At 46.3% G+C, this 17,776-nt stretch overlaps 1 protein-coding gene across 1 annotated transcript in view; it reads left to right on the top strand.

Annotated features, from left to right (window-relative positions):
* COL5A1 (collagen type V alpha 1 chain) overlaps nucleotides 1–17,776 on the top strand; it is a 136,325-nt gene that overhangs the window by 76,141 nt on the left and 42,408 nt on the right. The window contains exons 14-25 of the mRNA XM_030961684.1: nucleotides 1,289–1,345; nucleotides 1,836–1,889; nucleotides 2,495–2,548; nucleotides 3,795–3,848; nucleotides 4,922–4,975; nucleotides 5,448–5,501; nucleotides 7,445–7,489; nucleotides 10,408–10,461; nucleotides 11,896–11,940; nucleotides 13,000–13,053; nucleotides 13,564–13,608; nucleotides 15,654–15,707. Of these exons, the coding sequence (XP_030817544.1) occupies nucleotides 1,289–1,345; nucleotides 1,836–1,889; nucleotides 2,495–2,548; nucleotides 3,795–3,848; nucleotides 4,922–4,975; nucleotides 5,448–5,501; nucleotides 7,445–7,489; nucleotides 10,408–10,461; nucleotides 11,896–11,940; nucleotides 13,000–13,053; nucleotides 13,564–13,608; nucleotides 15,654–15,707 (624 nt within the window). The remainder of the gene's footprint in view (nucleotides 1–1,288; nucleotides 1,346–1,835; nucleotides 1,890–2,494; nucleotides 2,549–3,794; nucleotides 3,849–4,921; nucleotides 4,976–5,447; nucleotides 5,502–7,444; nucleotides 7,490–10,407; nucleotides 10,462–11,895; nucleotides 11,941–12,999; nucleotides 13,054–13,563; nucleotides 13,609–15,653; nucleotides 15,708–17,776) is intronic.

The following is a 17,776-nucleotide window of genomic DNA, read 5'->3' as shown; positions in this document are numbered from 1 at the left end:
TTTCCTGGGAAATAGAGGGTTTGACCTGAGAAACGTTTCGTGAGAAGCATCTGCTTTCTCCAGCTCTCTGCTTTTGTTCTTTTATTTTTTCTTCTCCCTGATGAAAATTGTGATTTAGCAAAAAATAAACAGCCTCCCTCCCCTCATTCAAGGTCCCTTTTTATTTAAATTTTTATGTTTGGGGAAAAAAATTTAAAACCCAAATAAATCCTGGGTAACTTTGGGACTATGGATGAAAAGTTGAATATTTCTAGAAAGGACAAAAATCAATTTTTTTTTGTGAACTTCAGCATTGTGGCTGAAAACCAAATGATGCAGGAAGGGAAATAAATGTCATTTTTGTAAGGAACTACAGGATATGACAGGATTGGAAAACAGGGTCCTGCAGCAAGCATAACCTTTTCCTAATTTGGGTTTTGTTTTTCTCGTTATCACTGCTGTTAATTGCATTATTAGGTTGATTTATCCCCTTAAAATTTGGCTTTCATTAGGCACTGAATGTTGTTGCAGCCAGCAGTGGTTCACAGCATCTCCCTTTTAATGGGGTGTTGTAAAAAGATGCCACAGAACCCAGCATTTGTGCAATATTTCTGCCTTTCCAAGCTCAGCCACTGGGTAGATTTTAATTACTGGAGTACACAGATAATTACAACTCTTTGGAAGTGTTGGATTGTCACGAGGGAACAAATTGTCTGAGGGATGTTTTAAAGCATGGCCCAACTCCATTTCCCACCGTGGAAATTACTGGGTTGATGCATGGTTAACACGACTCCTTAATTATGGAGCTAAAAGCCCCCTGTGTTCAGTTTGAATTGGAGCTCGCTTTGGAGCATGTTAACCAAAGAGAAAAAGGGAAAAATTCCTCTAAAATTGAACCACCAGGACAATAAAGAAAAAAATTTCTCTTGAACTGAAGCGGGGTCATAAAATATTTATGTCCTCTCAGCAGATTCATGGACAGTCCCGGGGCTTTCATAGAATTACAGAATGGTTTGGGATGGGAGGGAGCTTAAAGCCCATCTCATTCCAAGCACTTCCATGGGCAGGGACACTTTCCATGACCCCAGGTGGCTCCAAGTGTCCCAGCCTGGCCTTGGACACTGCCAGGGATGGGGCACAGCAAATCCGGGCCAGGAGAAGCTGCTTGCCCATTGTGGGTGGGACGGCACCTGGAATTCCCTGGGGATGTGGACGTTGCTCCAGGGGTTTGTGGGTGTGGGGAGAGCTGTGGCTGTGGCTCAGTGGTGGCTTTGTCACAAGGTGAGCCCTGTTTGTGCTTCTGTTGCAGCTGGCACTGAGGGGACCAGCGGGACCCATGGGGCTGACGGGGCGGCCGGGCCCAATGGTGAGTGAGGGAAATGGGGAGTGATGGAAATGGGGAGATGGAAATGGGGAGTGATGGAACTGGGGGGTTGGAGATGGTGGGATGGAATTGGGGAGATGGAACTGGGGGTGATGGAAATGGGGGGATGGAATGGGAGATGGAACGGGGGGATGGAAATGGGGGATGGAAATGGTGGGATGGAACTGAGGGGGTGATGGAACTGGGGTGGGGGGATGAAATTGGGGAGTGATGGAATTGGGGAGATGGATGGATTGGGGATGGAAATGGGGATGGAAATGGGAAATGGGATGGAACTGAGGGATGCAGCTGGGGAGTGATGGAACTGGTGAGGATGGAGATGGGGAGGATGGAGATGGTGAGGATGGAGCCAACCCAGCTGATCCAGCTCCCTGTGGGCTCTGGATCCATGAATGGCTTTTCCTTAATGTGGAATCTTATTCTCCGCCTCTCTTGGACCAAACATATAATAAATCCTCTTCTCTGTCCAAAGGGACCCCCAGGCAGTGGAGGACTGAAGGGAGAAGCTGGAGAAATGGGACCTCAGGTGAGTGTGGAACTGGGGGGAGCTGGAGAAACCAGGCTGGAGCAGCCAGTCCTGCCTGAGAGGCTGTTGGGAAGCAGGGATTCAGTCAGCCCGTGCCAGCTGGGAGCAGCAGGCTGTGGGAACACGTGTTTGGCATGGAAATGTCCCTCCAAGTGTCTGAGTGCAGGCTCTGGATGAGGTTTGAAGCCAGCATCTCTGCAGCTCTCTTCCTGGAAAAACACCCATGGAGGAGTCCTGTACATAAAAGACAATTTGAAGTGTGGAGAATTCACTAATGCTCAGGATACTGTTCTTCCAAGCCTTACATCCTGCACTGAGGGAAAGTTCCCATTTTCTGATGGCAAGGGAAGTGATTTATGGGATGCATCTCCACCACCTGCTTGCCAAAGCTTCCCCACGGATAAACACCTCCAATTCCTGCCTGGAGATGCCCAGCCCCTTCCCCGTGTGTTTGGAACCACAGGCTGTGCTCCAGGGATTCATTGTGGAGCCCTGGTGGCCCTGAGAGCCCCATCAGTGCCTGAAGTGGGCACTGATCTCTGGGTCTTGAGGTGACATTTCTTCCTTGAGGTGACATTTCTTCCTCTCTCCTCGATTCCTTGCAGGGTCCACGAGGCATCCAAGGTCCTCCCGGTCCTGCAGGGAAGCCAGGCCGCAGGGTGAGTGTCCTGGCAGCTGTGCTGAGCAGGCAGGAGCTGCAATTCCTGCTGGAAACTGCTCCTGCTGCCAAACAATTCCTCCAATTCCTCTGCACCGAGGGCGTTGCGCAAGAGCCGGCCAGCGGCTGGGCTGAGCTCGGCCATCCTGGGGGACACAAACCAGCATGGGAGGGAAAATCTGGGAGGGTAGAAATCAGGGTGGGAGTTAAATCTGGGAGGGCACAAGGATGGGAGTTGAAATCTGAGAGGACACCAGGATAGGAGTTAAAATCTCGGAGGAGAGAAGGATGGGAGTTGAAATTTGGGAGGATGCAACATGAGAATGGGAGTTGAAATTTGGGGGACACAAATGAGAAGGGGAGTTAAAATTTGGGAGGACAGAAACCAGGATAAGAGTTAAAATTTGGGAGGACACAAATGAGAATGGGAGTTAAAATTTGGGAAACAAATGAGAATGGGAGTTAAAATTTGGGAACACAAATGAGAATGGGAGTTGAAATCTGGGAGGACACACATAAGGAGGAGAGTTAAAATTTGGGAGGATGAAAATGAGGATGGGAGTTGAAAACTGGGAGGACAGAAATGAGGAGGAGAGTTAAAATCTTGGAAGACACAAAGAAGGATGGGAGTTAAAATCTGGACAGTGTGGGGGGAATTCAAGGCTGCTCATCCCACTCTTTCATCCCAGGGTTTTTTGGCTCCCTGGTGTTGGGGTTGCAGCTGCACAAATGCTTTGAACTGGCTCAGAGTCCCCACTCCAGGCAGAATCCAGTCCCAAGAATGGATCAGGTGTAAATCCTGCTCTGTTTCCACCCCTAATTCTGATTTTTATTTCACACCACCCTCTGGCTCGCCGTGACTCAACTTGCCAGAGGAAGGAAGGAGCAAGTCTTGTGTGTGACCCACTTCTGCCTTCCTGGAAACAGAAACTCTCATTCCAATTTGCAGCCATTAGCATCTCTTCAGATGCGCTGGGAGATTTTATTTTTTCAAATGGGAGATTTAATTTTTTCACATAAAACCAATGACCATGGCCCATGTAGGGAAGTGGCTTTGCTGCCATTCATCTCCCACCTCTCATTAACCCCAGGATGTGCCTTCAAACACAGAACAGGGATTTTTCCCTCGCCAAGAGGAGCTGCCTGGCTTAAATAAACCCTCTCTCTGGCTTAACTAAGCCCTGTCTCAGCCCCATTTGTGGTTCTGTGTTGCCCTCTGGATTTGACTTTGGTGCTCTCTGTTGCAGGGACGAGCTGGCAGTGACGGTGCCCGGGGGATGCCAGGCCAGACAGGACCAAAGGTAGTGCCAGGTTTTTATGGATTTGGGGAATCTGCACCTTCCCTTCAGCAGGAACGAGCTGAGGGACCCGTGGAGGAACCCAGCTTGCCTGGATGAGGTTCTGAGCTGGTCCAGAGGCTCCTGTGAAGACAAGAAGTCTTCATGGAACATGGAGGTTAAGGGAGGGAAGCTAAACACACTCCTGGAAGGCAGAATAGCGATTTTCCCTTTTCTTTTCCTGTTTTTGTTTTTTCTTTTTTAATGCCACTTTTTTAAACTGCTGGATGAAATATGCTGCAGTTGTAGAACAAATACTCCAGAATCCCAATTACAAAAAACAAACAGAGCAAGTGGCTGGGAAGCCTCTAGAGCAGAACCACCAAAAACCACCTCTTACACAGGTGAGGAAATGGAGGCGTGGTGAGGAATTTTAATCCCCACTATAATTTTTTTTTATTGGAGACAAAATCCCTTTATTCTGCTGCAATCTGATGGAATTATCAAGCAGGAAAGAAGCTGCAGTGCTGGAAATCCACATGGAAAAGCATTTCAGCTGGGGGAAGAGGGAAGAGTTTAGCTCCAAATGACAATGTGGTAGTTTTTACATGAGATAATATGAACTTTTACCCTAATTTTATCCTAATTTTCATTACGCTCTCTTTTAGTTACTGTTAATAAATTTTTCTTTATACCCTTTTAAAGTTTCAAAACTACTTTACCTTTCTCCTAATCCTACCTCACAACAAAAAATAAATACACTAATAATTAACCAACACTAAAACCCACCACACTCATTAATACACCATCCAAAAAAATCTCAAAATTAACAAAATCTCAAATTAACAAACCAAAACCACTACAGACTTGGAGGTGGTTTTTTGTTGGGTTTTTTTTTTTTCCTTTGTTTTAATCCATAACTTTGAGATCATCCCTGGTCTGATGGAAGGTGAAGGCTGAAAGCCTGAGGGAGAAAATCCATCCCTCCTTGCCACAGAAAGGAAATAAACACGAAGGGTGCTCAAATACAGCTGGAAATGTGTTTGAAATGGTTTGAAATGGGTTTAAAATGTGTTTTTAACTGGTTTTGCTTTCAGGGTGACCGAGGCTTTGATGGCTTGGCTGGTTTGCCTGGTGAGAAGGGAAACAGGGTGAGTGTTCTTCCATTTCTGGGAGGAGGAGGAGGAGGCTGGGATGAAGCACAGGAGAGGATGAAAGGGCCTGTGGGATGTCACAGCGCCCTCACATCCCATGGAGCTGCAAAATCCCTCTGCAGGATCCTTCTGGGGCTGCTCCAAATTGGGATGGGGAGGGAAAAAAATCACCTTAATGCAATGCAGCCTGAAAAACCAAATCAAGAGGCAAAACCTGCTTGTTGGATGGGGTGGAAATTGCTTGAAATTACAATTTATTATTAAAAAAATGGGGGAAAGTGGTTATTTTGACAGGCTGGGTGTCCCTCCCCTCCCTGGAGCAGAGATAGAGGCAGCTCTGAGGGCACAGGGACCTCCAGCACAGACAGAAAAATCAAATCCATGCCTTGCTTCATCCCCATTCCCTGGTGGTTTCCAGTGCCAGAGTGTTTGCACCTCCTCTGAAGCATTTTCTGCCTTTTTTTTGCAGGGAGAGCCAGGTCCCCACGGACCCCCAGGGGCTCCTGGAGAGGATGGGGAGAGGGTAAGTGTGCCTGGGCATTGGGAATTCCTAAGGAAAACCTGGGAGCAAGGAGCAGATGCAGCATCAGGCAGGAGCTCCCTGTCCCTGAGCCTTCCCTGGGAGGGATGCAGGACAGGGAGATGAGAACTGAAATGAAAAGGAGAATTTGGCTTTAAAGATCTGGTCAGGAAAGTCAGGGTTTTGTTAAAAGGGAAAAGAAAATAGCACAGAGAGTAAATTATTGCTCACAGTGAGCAAACGATGGCTTCTGAATTTCTGAAATCCAGAGGAAATGATGGCTTCTGGATTCCTGAAATCCAGAGGAAATGATGGCTTCTGGATTTCTGAAATCCAGAGGAAATGATGGCTTCTGAATTTCCGAAATCCAGAGGATTGCAGTGAGATTTGGGGAGCAGAAATTCCAGACAGAGGCAGGAATCAAAGATTGAATTGTTCACTTCTCCTTCAGCCGCCAACAGAAGGTGTTTAGCAAAGCCCAGACTAAGTGATCCCGGCTCTGGTTTAAGGGGAGAGCTTAAAAATGCTGGTGTGTGGTTCAACCTGAGGAGCCAGTGTGGATTTCCCAGCTCTCATCCCCTCCCATGGTGTTTCATTCCCACTTTGGGCTCTTGGTGTCCCTGCAAAGCTCAGAGAATCACTCTGCACAGCCTGGGGAGGGTAAATTAATGGTGGCTGTGAAATGCTCTGAGGCTGAGCAGAGCAAAGCTGGAGGGGGAAGGAGGAGAGTCAGAATCCCAAAGGGAAAAGGAAACAATTCCAGGAGGGAAGGATGGGAGCAGAGCAGGGATTGGAGCACTGGAGGAGGTTTCCAAAGGGTTGGTTTCCTAAGGGGGAGCCTCAGGTTTGGGGTGCAAAATAACCCAGGGGAAGCACCATTTGATCATTTTGGACCCAGCACATATGGGAGAGGAGAGGGGAAATTCTCCTGCCACGTTTTCCTTATTCCACGTGATGCTCCTATTCCAGTAACCCTGCAACATTGCGTTTTAATTCCTCGGCCCTCTCTCTCATCATAAAAAGGAGGCTGTGGAATATTTGGGCAGGCAGATAAAGCTGCCCATCCATCAGGGAGGATTTTCTTCCCTCCATGGCAGGGAAGGAGCTCCATCCATCCAAACCCCAGAGTTCCCCTCAATGTGGAAGGGGCTGGGATTCAAAGTGAGCTCTCAGTGAGTGCTCCCATCCCTTTCCTTCCACTCCAAACCCCCTGAGGGCTCCAGGAGGGGCTGGGCTGGGATTTCCAACGATTGGCAGCAATTCCAATTCTCCTGCCCTGTTTTCCTTATTCCATGTGCTGCTCCCATGCCACCAAATTCAGCAGTGCCAGCTTAGATCTGGTGAGAGAGGCAGGGATGGAAGGGAAACACCAGGAGAGCAGAAATCCTCATGCTGGAGGACCCAGAGCCTTTAATAATGTACATTTATGGAAACCTTGCCAGCCTTCCTGAGATTTGTGGGTTTTCCATGATAAAACCTCAGTCTGGAGGGATTTTTGGGATGATCCATTGGTGTTCTCAGGCCATCCTTCCTGAATTCCCAGCTGGAATGACTTGGCTGCAAAGAGTGTGGCTTTTGCTGCTTCTGGTTTATCTGAGGAGCTCTGATTTGCCTAAACCCCATTCCCACCCTGCCTTGCCATTCAGTTTGGTGTCAGATCTTGTGGCTGTTGGCTCACCTGCCCTGAGGTGTGTCTACAACCCCTTGCCTAGTGGCAAAATCCACTTTTCTAAACATCAGCAGCAATTCTGAAGGATCCTCAGGCCTTTCTAGTCCCTGATAAACTCAATTTTAGTCTTCAGGCTTCCTTAGGCATGGAAACCCTGTCAGTCCTGCAGAGAAACTGCTTTTCTGTGGGAATAGTATTAAAAAAGGACAAAACTGAATTAAATGTGGATTTTTTTCTGTCTCTTGCTGCTTCTCTCCGTGCCTCTGCTGCTGCCCAGGGAGATGATGGAGAAGTTGGACCCCGAGGTCTCCCTGGAGAACCTGTGAGTATCCCACTCCCCTTTCCATGGATTTGGGGTGGAAAAAGCATTTTTAGGGCTCTCATGGGGCAGCTTTGCCCTGAGATCCTGCAGGGATCAGCTTGAAGTTCCACATGAACAATTTGAGAGTGGCTGTGGTGCAACAACTCTTTGTTTATTTTCATTCATAATTTTCACTTAATCTCACTCCCACAAAGGTGGGAGTTTTTGTTTGTTTGTTTGATTGGGTTGTGTTTTTTTTTAATGAAGAAAAATCTCATTGCTTGCTCAGAAAAAAATCATAACTCTAAATATAAAACTTAGATTAATGTCATATTTTTCCTGCCTGTATCCTTCTCTCTGCTTTGGGATTGAGGTAATCAGGCTGGGGTAGAAATTAGGTGTGGGAAATAGATGTAAAATACTTCTTTTTATGAGTGTTCATAGGAAATTCCAGTGAGAAAAGAGTTTTATCTCAAGGCAGTGGCATCTTCATCATTGTCACCAGTGTCAGTGACTCCTGATAAACCTCAGGATGAAATCCTGGCAGGATTGAGCTCAGGGAAACTTTTCTATCTGACTTCTGTGGGGTCAATATCCTGCTGCCAGTGCACAGAACCTCCTAAATCTGCATTTTGTCAGTGTTTGGAGCCCACGTGCTGCAGAGGAGCTGAAGGAGGAGCTGCAATTCCTGGTCTCACAAAGGATGGAGGAGATCTCACTGGGCTTGGACAAATCCTTTGGACCAAGCCACAGAAATGCTTTCAAGGAGAATCCCACTAAAAAAAACAAACAGAGAGGCTGTCGGTGAAATACTCTGAAAAGGCATTTTCCCCCTAATACCGAGTTTTTCTCACTTTATTGGCAATGCAAACTGCTCGTGGCTGGCTGCAGATTTCTGTGTGGCTGCTGATTTCATCCTGAATGCATTTCCTTTGTTGTGAAAAGAACATTGTCTACCATTTCTTTCAAAACCCCTGATTTTGTTGTGCATGGTAGCCTGAGATTAATTGATGGGAATTGCTGGGCACAGTTCATGGGAGAGAGGGGAGGGTTGGCATTTACAGACTCGCTGGAACTAAATTATAGACAAGATGTCTGATTAACTTCTGGGGAAGATTAATCAACTCAGCTATCTCCTTAGCACATGTCCAAGCAATAACTTATGGTTTATTAACTTCTTAAAAGCATTTAAGTGCTCAGGTAACACAGCAACAACAGAGGAGCTAAATGAGGGTAACACACGCAGGGAAATTTATTTTTATTTCAGCAGCACGAGTAAAAAATCTCTGGGATGGCCAGGATGAAGGATTCAGTGGCATTACAGGGAATTTTGCTGTAAATTTACAATTTTGCTGTAAATACACACACCCCAAACCTGGGGGTTTGTCCTCTCTGCCCTCAGCTAAAAGAAAGTCATTCCAAATGTGGCTGAAAGAAGTGGTGGGACTTCAAAATGGGTTTCCCTTCATCCTGCTCCATTTGCTTCCAGTTGCCCTCACCAGTGGAGTTTCTGCTCTGGGTCCATGCAGGGCTTTACCCAGGAGGTCTCCAGTGGCTGGGATGGACCCTTGGACTCATCCATTTTTGCTGGAAACTGCAATTATTTTTTTTTTGCAGGATCTGAATCCCCACGACCTCCAAGCCAAGACATTTCATTCATGGCTCCTACTCCACCCTGCAACATTGCATTTTCATTGCTCAGCCCTCGTTTTAATTCCTCGGCCCTCTCTGCATCATAAAAAGGAGGCTGTGGAATATTTGGGCAGGCAGATAAAGCTGCCCATCCATCAGGGAGGATTTTCTTCCCTCCATGGCAGGGAAGGAGCTCCATCCATCCAAATCCCAGAGTTCCCCTCATTGTGGAAGGGGCTGGGATTCAAAGTGAGCTCTCAGTGAGTGCTCCCATCCCTTTCCTTCCACTCCAAACCCCCTGAAGGCTCCAGGAGGGGCTGGGCTGGGATTTCCAACGATTGGCAGCAATTCCAATTCTCCTGCCCTGTTTTCCTTATTCCATGTGCTGCTCCCATGCCACCAAATTCAGCAGTGCCAGCTTAGATCTGGTGAGAGAGGCAGGGATGGAAGGGAAACACCAGGGGAGCAGAAATCCTCATGCTGGAGGACCCAGAGCCTTTAAAAATGTACATTTATGGAAACCTTGCCAGCCTTGCTGAGCTGTGTGTGTTGTCCATGGTAAAACCTCAGTCTGGAGGGATTTTTGGGATGATCCATTGGTGTTCTCAGGTCATCCTTCCTGAATTCCCAGCTGGAATGACTTGGCTGCAAAGAGCATGGGTTACAGGGTAATTCAGGAGTAGGATTAAATTAAATTTTTAAAAATATTTTCAAGGGGAATTTGTTCTAACCCAAGGAATAAATGTCTGTAGTATATTTATAATTATTAATATTAATATTTATATTGTTGCTTATTTTCATTCATAAATGAAAATATATTTGTATTTATATTTATATATAATATATAAAATATATTATAATAAAAATATATTTTAAATATATAAATGTTTATTTATATATAAAAATATATTTAGATATATAAATAAATATTAAAATATATTTATATTTATACTTATATTTGTATTATTATATTTAAATTATTTATATTTATATTATTATTTATAATTTACATTTATACATAAAAATATAAATATAAATATAAATATAAATATAAATATAAATTCTATAGATACAAATAAATATAAATATAAGTATGAATTATATAGGTATAAATAAACATGAATATAGATATATATAAAAATTTATTTATTTACGGAAGGGTCTGTACTCACAGGATTTCTCTCCCATTTTGTAACTCAGGGAAGCTGTTGCAGCACCTGCAAGGTCCTTCCAAACCCTGCTGTGTCCATGTCCAGCGTGATGCTCACCCTCACATGGGAATCCTAACCCTGTTTTTCCCCCCACAGGGACCCCGAGGACTTCTGGGCCCCAAGGGACCCCCAGGACCCCCAGGGCCCCCGGTGAGTTCCCTGCTCCTGAGCCTTCCAGACAAAAACCCAACCCCAGCCACCCCAGCACACCCTCCAGCTGCAGGATTGGCCACATCTGGGCAGTGGAAAGCAGTGGAGTCCCAAAAGGAGCTGGTGGCTCTGCCTTGTCCCCATCCTCAGTGGTGTCACGTCCGTGCAGGGCAGATTTGCCCCACCTGAGTAAATATGAACTCCTTGCTCAGGCTGGAGGGGAGGAATGGGAGTTATTAACGCAGTGCCTTTGCTATTAACTGCTGCCCCAGGGCTCTGAAGCAGCTCCTTCATATTCCAGGCCAGAGCATGTGGGATTTGATCCAGCAGATCTCATCCCTGGAAGTGCTGATGCAGGGGTTGTCCGTAAATCATTTCTGCTCTGAAATCCCAGAGCTTAAAAACCCAACCCCAAAACTCAAGGGGTCAGTGCTTCATCTGAAACAATTCCTTCATATTCCAGTCCAAAACATGTAGGATTTAATTCAGCAGATCTCATCCCTGGGAGTGCTGATGCAGGGGTTGTCCCTAAATCTCTGCTGCTCATTGGAATCCCAAACCTTAAAACCCCAACCCCAAAGCTCAGGGGTCAGTGCTTAATGGGGAACATTTTGTGGCCTCTCAGCCCTCCTGGGATGTGAAGAACTTTGCTGTGAGCTCCTGGTGCTGCTGGGGTTTAATGAGGATTCCGGGTTTGCTCACAAAGTGTCTCATCTCCCACGGATGGGATTTTATCCCACAGGATAAAAGATCATCCTGGAGAAAAGGAGGCTCGGGGAAATCTCATTCTCCACAACAGGCAGGAGGTTGTGGGGAGGGAGATCAGACTCTTTTCCCCAGTAAAAAGAGACAGGATGAGAGGAAAATTGTGCCAGGGGAGAAAATTTCTTCCTGGAAGGAGTTGTCAAGCAATGCCCAGGGTTTGGTGGAGTCCCCATCCCTGGAAGGGCTCAAAGCCCACGTGGATGTGGCACCTGGGTGCTGGGGCTGGGTTGATGTTGGGTTTGACGATTTTTGGTGATTTTAGAGCTGTTTTCCAACCTGAACAATCCCATGATTCTGAACTGGTGCCAGGGGGGCATCTCCATGTTCCCCTCTCAGTGAAGGTGCTCAGGGAGTGGCACTTCCAGGTGAATTTTGTTCTGGCACAGCTCTGTCAGGGATTTTCCCTCTTTTCCTTTGCCACTCCAGCCAGGATTGCCTCCGCCTGGTGCTGCCTGTTCCTCCCAGGCAGGTTCAACCAAATGACTTCAGAAATTCACCTGGATTCATGGAATTGGCTGCTTTACCAAACACCTTTAGGAAATCGTTCCCTTTTCACCTGGTCCAAAGGAATTCTTGATTTTTTTATTATTTTATGGCAATTTCCCTGCTTTTGAGGTGTGAAATAATGTGATGTTTTCTCACTGCTGTGTTTTTTAAATCCTTTCAAAGGGTGTGGCTGGCATGGATGGACAAACAGGCCCCAAAGGGAATGTGGTAAGTCCTCCCTGCAAATTTCTACAGTCAGCTCAGGTTTTCTATAGGGCAAAATGCAAAATTCTCTTAGATTACATTTGCTAATTGCTTTTTAGCCTGGTCTAGATTCCTATCAAAGCCCATGAAAAGCACCAGGAACATCTTCCTGCAGCAAATGGATGTTAATTTATTGTAATTTCTGATGGAATGACACATTATTTCCTTATGAAAGATGAAACATTTTCCTCGAGATGAGTGCTGAGCTAATGAATATCAAAATAGAGATATTTAACTGAGAGGGGAAAAAACTCGGATGAGATTGGATGGGATGGGATGGGATGGGATGGGATGGGATGGGATGGGATGGGATGGGATGGGATGGGATGGGATGGGATGGGATGGGATGGGATGGGATGGGATGGATTCCCTGGAGAATAAATGCAGACCTGTGGTGGTGTTCACAGGACGAGGGAAGAGATGAGATTCTTGACTCCATGTTTCAGAAGGCTGATTTATTATTTTATGATTCATATTAAAAGAAAATTATATTTTAACTATACTAAAAGAATAGAAGAAAGGATTTCACCAGAAGGTTAGCAAGGAATAGAAAGGAATGATAACAAAATCTTGTGACTCTCAGAGAGTCCGAGCCAGCTGGACTGTGATTGGCCATTAATTAGAAACAACCAACATGGACCAACCAAAGGTGCACCTGTCGCATTCCACAGATAATCATTGTTTTTCTTTTCCTCTGAGGCTTCTCAGCTTCTCAGGAGAAAAATCCTGGCAAAGGGATTTTTCAGGAAATATCATGGCGACACAGACCAGGAGGAGTTAGAGCCTTGCTCAGCTCCTTTGGGCTGGAAATCCTTGGGGAGGAGTGAATGTGCCTGGAAATCATTTCCCCCTTCCCTTTCCCAGTGGGAAAAGCTGTTCCAGGAGCTCTTGGAAGGTCAGAGAGGGCTCAGGGAGCTGTGGGAGGGTGTGGATCCAGCTCAGGTGTATCCAGCAGTGCGAATACAGGGACACAGGGATTGTGCTTCCATCTCACCTTTCCCACCTGCCCTTGTCTCCCCACAGGGCCCTCAGGGCGAGCCAGGGCCCCCAGGACAGCAGGGGAACCCAGGGGCTCAGGTAAGAACAAATCTCCTTCTCCACAGCTGGGAGAAAAGCGGGGAGAGAATTCAGCACCAGAAAGGGGGGAAGCAGCATTTGGAGAGATTTGGTTTAAGGAAACATTTCCAGTCCAAAAATCTTCCTGCAAACCCTCCCAGAGTGGCATCCCCCAGCTCTCACCTGGCTGTGGCACAGCCAGAGCAGCTCCAGGTGGCCAAATCCCATCCTGTGGGATGTTTAACACGCCCCTGTGCAGTTCCTGGTGGACAATGCACATCTCCAGGCTTTTCCCATGGCTCTCAGGGGATCCTGCACCTCAGAGCATCCCTGTTTCCCTCCTGGCCTGAGCCTGCCTGCCCACAGCCCCTGCAGCTCTCCAGACATTTTATTGCCCCCCACAAGACATTTTGGGAATGAATGGAGCAGGGGAAATAATGCACTAAAATAACGCACAGCCAAGATGCATTTGGAAGGAATAACTCGCTCCTTAATGACCTTAATTTTGATTTTTTTTGTGGTTTTTCACAGGGTCTTCCAGGTCCACAAGGCGCCATCGGTCCCCCAGGAGAGAAAGTGAGTTGAAATTCAGCTCTGGGTTTTCCTCCCTCAGCCATGGATTTGCATTTTGCTCCTTCAGCTGCTCCTTTGCCCCATGCGCAACATCTGTTTGCAGCCGTGGCCATGAAAGTCTAATGCTCTCATTCCAGACAGAGGAGAGCTCAGGCCAGCTCAGTTTACCTCTAATTCATCATATTTACATTCATTTCCCCTCTGAGGAGAAACGTTTTGAAGGCAGCCTATGGTAAAACATGAGGAGATGATTGAAAATTGATTTTTTTGTGGGTTTTGGGAGTCTGAGGGGGATAATAATGGGGACAGCCCATGCATCCCTTCCCTCTGCCTCTGATTTCCTGGCTGTAAACGTGGGACTGATGCTGGCCTTGGACCAGGGTTTAAAGGGGGTGAATTTACCCCAAAAGCTCTGGGATCAGCAGGATTTAAAGGAGAAAAATTTCCCCCAGAGCTCTGGAACCAACAGGGTTTAAAAGGGGAGAACTTTACCCCAAGAGCTCTGAGATCAGCAGGGTTTAAAGGGGGAGAACTTTATCCCAAGAGCTGTGGAACCAGAAGAGTTTAAAGGAAGAAAAGTTTCCTCCAAGAACTCTAGAACTTGCAGAATTTAAAGCAGAAATTTCCCCCAAGAGCTCTGGGACCAGCAGGATTTATAGGGGGAGAACTTTCTTCCAAAAGCTCTTGAGACCAGCAGCGTTCAAAGGAGGAAAATTTCCCTCAAGAGCTCTGGAACCATCAGGGTTTAAAGGGGGAGAGCTTTATCCCAAGAGCTGTGGAACCAGAAGAGTTTAAAGGAAGAAAAGTTTCCTCCAAGAGCTCTGGAATCAGAAAGATTTAAATGAGGAAAATTTCCTCCAAGGGCTCTGGAACCCGTAGGATTTAAAGGGGGAAAAGTTTCCTCCAAGAACTCTGGAACCAGCAGGATTTAAAGGGGGAAAAGTTTCCCCCAAGAACTCTAGAACTTCCAAAATTTGAATGAGGAAAAGTTTCCTCCAAGAACTCTGGGACCAGCAGGGTTTAAAGGAGGAAAATTTCCCCCAAAGGCTCTGGAACCAGTAGGATTTAAAGGGGGTGAATTTCCCCCAAGAGCTCTGGGATCAGCAGGATTTAAAGAGGGAAAACTTTCCCCCCAAAAACTCTAGAACTTCCAGAATTTAAATGAGGAAAAGTTTCCTCTAAAGGCTGTGGAACGTGTAGGTTTTAAAGAGAAAAAGCTTTTTTCTAGAACTTCCAGAATTTAAATGAGGAAAAGTTTCCCCCAAGAACTCTAGAACTTCCAGAATTTAAATGAGGAAAAGTTTCCTTCAAGAACTCTGAAACCAGCAGGATTTAAATGAGGAAAATTTTCCCCCAAAGGCTCTGGGACCAGCAGGATTTAAAGAGGGAAAACTTTCCCCCAAAAACTCTAGAACTTCCAGAATTTAAATGACAAAAAGTTTCCTCCAAGGACTCTGGGACCAGCAGGGTTTAAAGGAGGAGAAGTTTTTCCGTCAGAGGGGTCATTTAGGACTTTCTCAGCTCCCACAGAGCAGGGACGCTGTGTGTGTGTCCCTGTGTGTCCCCTCCTGCTTGTTTGGGGTGGAATTATCAATGATCCCCTGGGAAGGAGCACACTGGCAGCTCTGTCAGACAAGTGGCACCTCCTGATGCGGCAGAAAGCAGCAGCTGCTGATTGCAAGGTGCTCCCTGAGCGGTGTTAGAGCAGTCAGCTGGGGCAGCTCCTCTCCTTTGCCATTTTTCACCCAAAAATGGGCATTTCTTGGTCCTGTGAGCCCAGAGTTTGGTGTCCTCACCTTGTCCTCACCCAGCTGTGCAGCATCCTGGGTTTTTGGCAGTTTTTGTGCAGTCTGAAGCTCCCATTGCTGCATCCTGCCTGTCAGGTGTCCCAGGATGCTGCAACACAGAAATAATCAGATTTCCCTCCAACCTGTGGCAGCTTTTCCACCTCTGCAGCCTCCCACAGCTGAGAAAAGCAGGAAATGTGGCTGGAAATGCCCATCCTCTGATGCTCTGGAGGCTCTGATTGATTTTCTGTTTGGTTTTAGGGCCCTCTGGGCAAACCTGGTCTCCCTGGCATGCCTGGTGCTGATGGGCCCCCGGTAAGTGCTGCTCTCCTCCTCTTCCTCCTGGGGCTTCTCCCCACCCTGGGCTTGGAAATGGGAGCCCAGGCTGGGATCTGAGCCCCTCACAGCTCCAAAGAGGGGGAATGGGAAGGGTAAAAGCAAGAAAAGCTTTTTTGGTTGGGATAAAGGCACTTGAAAATGGAAATAAAGAGCACTTTATTAAAATGGAAATAAAGGCACTTTAAAACGGAAATAAAAGGGAGTTTAGAATGGAGATGGGGTTTAATATGGAAGAAAAGACAGTTTGATATGGAGAAAAAAAAGTTTAATATGAAAAAAAAGTTTAATATGAAAAAAAAAGTTTAATATGGAAAAAAAACTTTTGATATGGAAAAAACATCCTGCAAGGTCAGCTCACCCTCCTTGGAGGCTGGGGTCAGTTTGGGAAGCCCCATCACAGCTCTGCTCACCCTCGTTACTTCTCACCATCCCTTCAGGGCTCTTTTTCCCCTCTTCTTGCTCCTGCCCTGTGTTCTGTGGCTGTTTATTCCCATCCCAGAGGCAGGGATGGACCCTGGGGGTGTTGATTCCCATCCCAGCCCCCCCAGGTTTCACAGGGGTGATAAGAGCAGCTGGAAATTCCCTGTCAATGTTCCATTCTCGCAGCTTCCCCCTCTCTAACCCCACTTGAAACATCGTTTGCTCCTCGCTGTCGAAATCAGTCTCAAAACAAAAAGAAATCACCAAGCCTTTCAACCCCATCTCATTGTTACCCATCTCAGAGAGACATTCATTTAAGAATGAAAAAAAAAAACCTGCAAAAATTGTTTCATTCTGCAAATGCAGAGCACGGCCCGAGGAGAAAAAAAAAAAAAAAAAAAAAAAAAAGGAAAGAAAAATTGCATTTCCCACCCTGGGATTGTCATTCCTACAGAGGGCACTTGGAACATCCGTACAATTGTTAGCTGAGTCAACAGAGCAGCTCCAGCAAAGCCCAGAACATCTCTAAATCTGTAGGTTTTGATGTGAAATTCCTGCAGCAGCCTCCGGGGAGCTTCTGCTGGAGAAATTCTATTTTTAAGCAGCCTGGAGGCTGTGGAGGAGCTGCGGAGTGGCCGTGCATGGGCAGGGACCTTTCCCACAGGTGGGCTTGGGTTGCTCTTTGCAAGGACAAAAAGGGTTTTATGGTTTTATTTCTAGAAATCTGTCTTGGAAAATCCCTGAAAATCCCTGAGGGCCTCTCTGGGAGAGCTGCTCCTCAGTTTGTGATCTCAGGAGCAGCCAGGCAGATGGGCACAGTGAAAATGGGGATGGTTTAGTGCAGGGTGGAGCAGAGCTTTGGAAATGCTGCTGCGGGTTCATCCTGGAGCTGAAGGCAGGAGTGGTTTTAGGGATCCTTTGTGCCCTGGTGCTGTTGGTGCCATTAAAATCACAGAACAAGCTGAGATTTGAGTTTTCTCCCCCGTTTTGCTGACGGAGGAGTGACAGCTGTCATTTTGTTCCTTTATTAAACTCAGGGAGTCTGGCTTGTCTGCCATTCCCTTCTGAAACTGATGATGGAAAATGCTCATCATTTTCTTTGTTGTACGGGTAGAAAATTGTGGATTTAAAGGAGAGAGTTCAGTGGAGACACCAGAGAGTGCAGAATGGCTTTAGAGCAGCTGGGTGTGCTGCCATCATCCTTAACAAACCCAGGTGTGCAGTGAGTGCCCTTCCAGGGGTCACCGATATTGCAGATGTTGCCAAATGTGAAAAACGCCAGTCACTTGTTTTTAAAATGTTAAAAGTGTAATAGGAATAATATGGTTATAAAAATATTAATACAATTAGAGTAATAATAATTTGGACAATTTGAATTAGGACAATATGAGACAATAGAAACAAAGAGTTACAGACAGTCTGGGTGCCTTTTTCTGGGCAGCACGAGCCCAAAAAAGGACCCATGCTAACAGAGGATTAACCCTTATAAACAATAACCTGTTGCATATCCATACATCTCATACATGATGCATAAATTCCATTCAAACACAGGATTCTGTCTGGTCAGTGTCAACTTCTTCCTCTGAATCCTGACGGGGTCTTCAGGGCTGAACAAAGCAGGAAGA

Source organism: Camarhynchus parvulus, chromosome 17, assembly GCF_901933205.1.
Source record: "Camarhynchus parvulus chromosome 17, STF_HiC, whole genome shotgun sequence".
NCBI classification, from domain to species: Eukaryota; Metazoa; Chordata; class Aves; order Passeriformes; family Thraupidae; genus Camarhynchus; species Camarhynchus parvulus.
The sequence above is the reverse complement of the archived record's forward strand: the minus strand, read 5'-3'. Positions and strand labels throughout refer to the sequence as shown.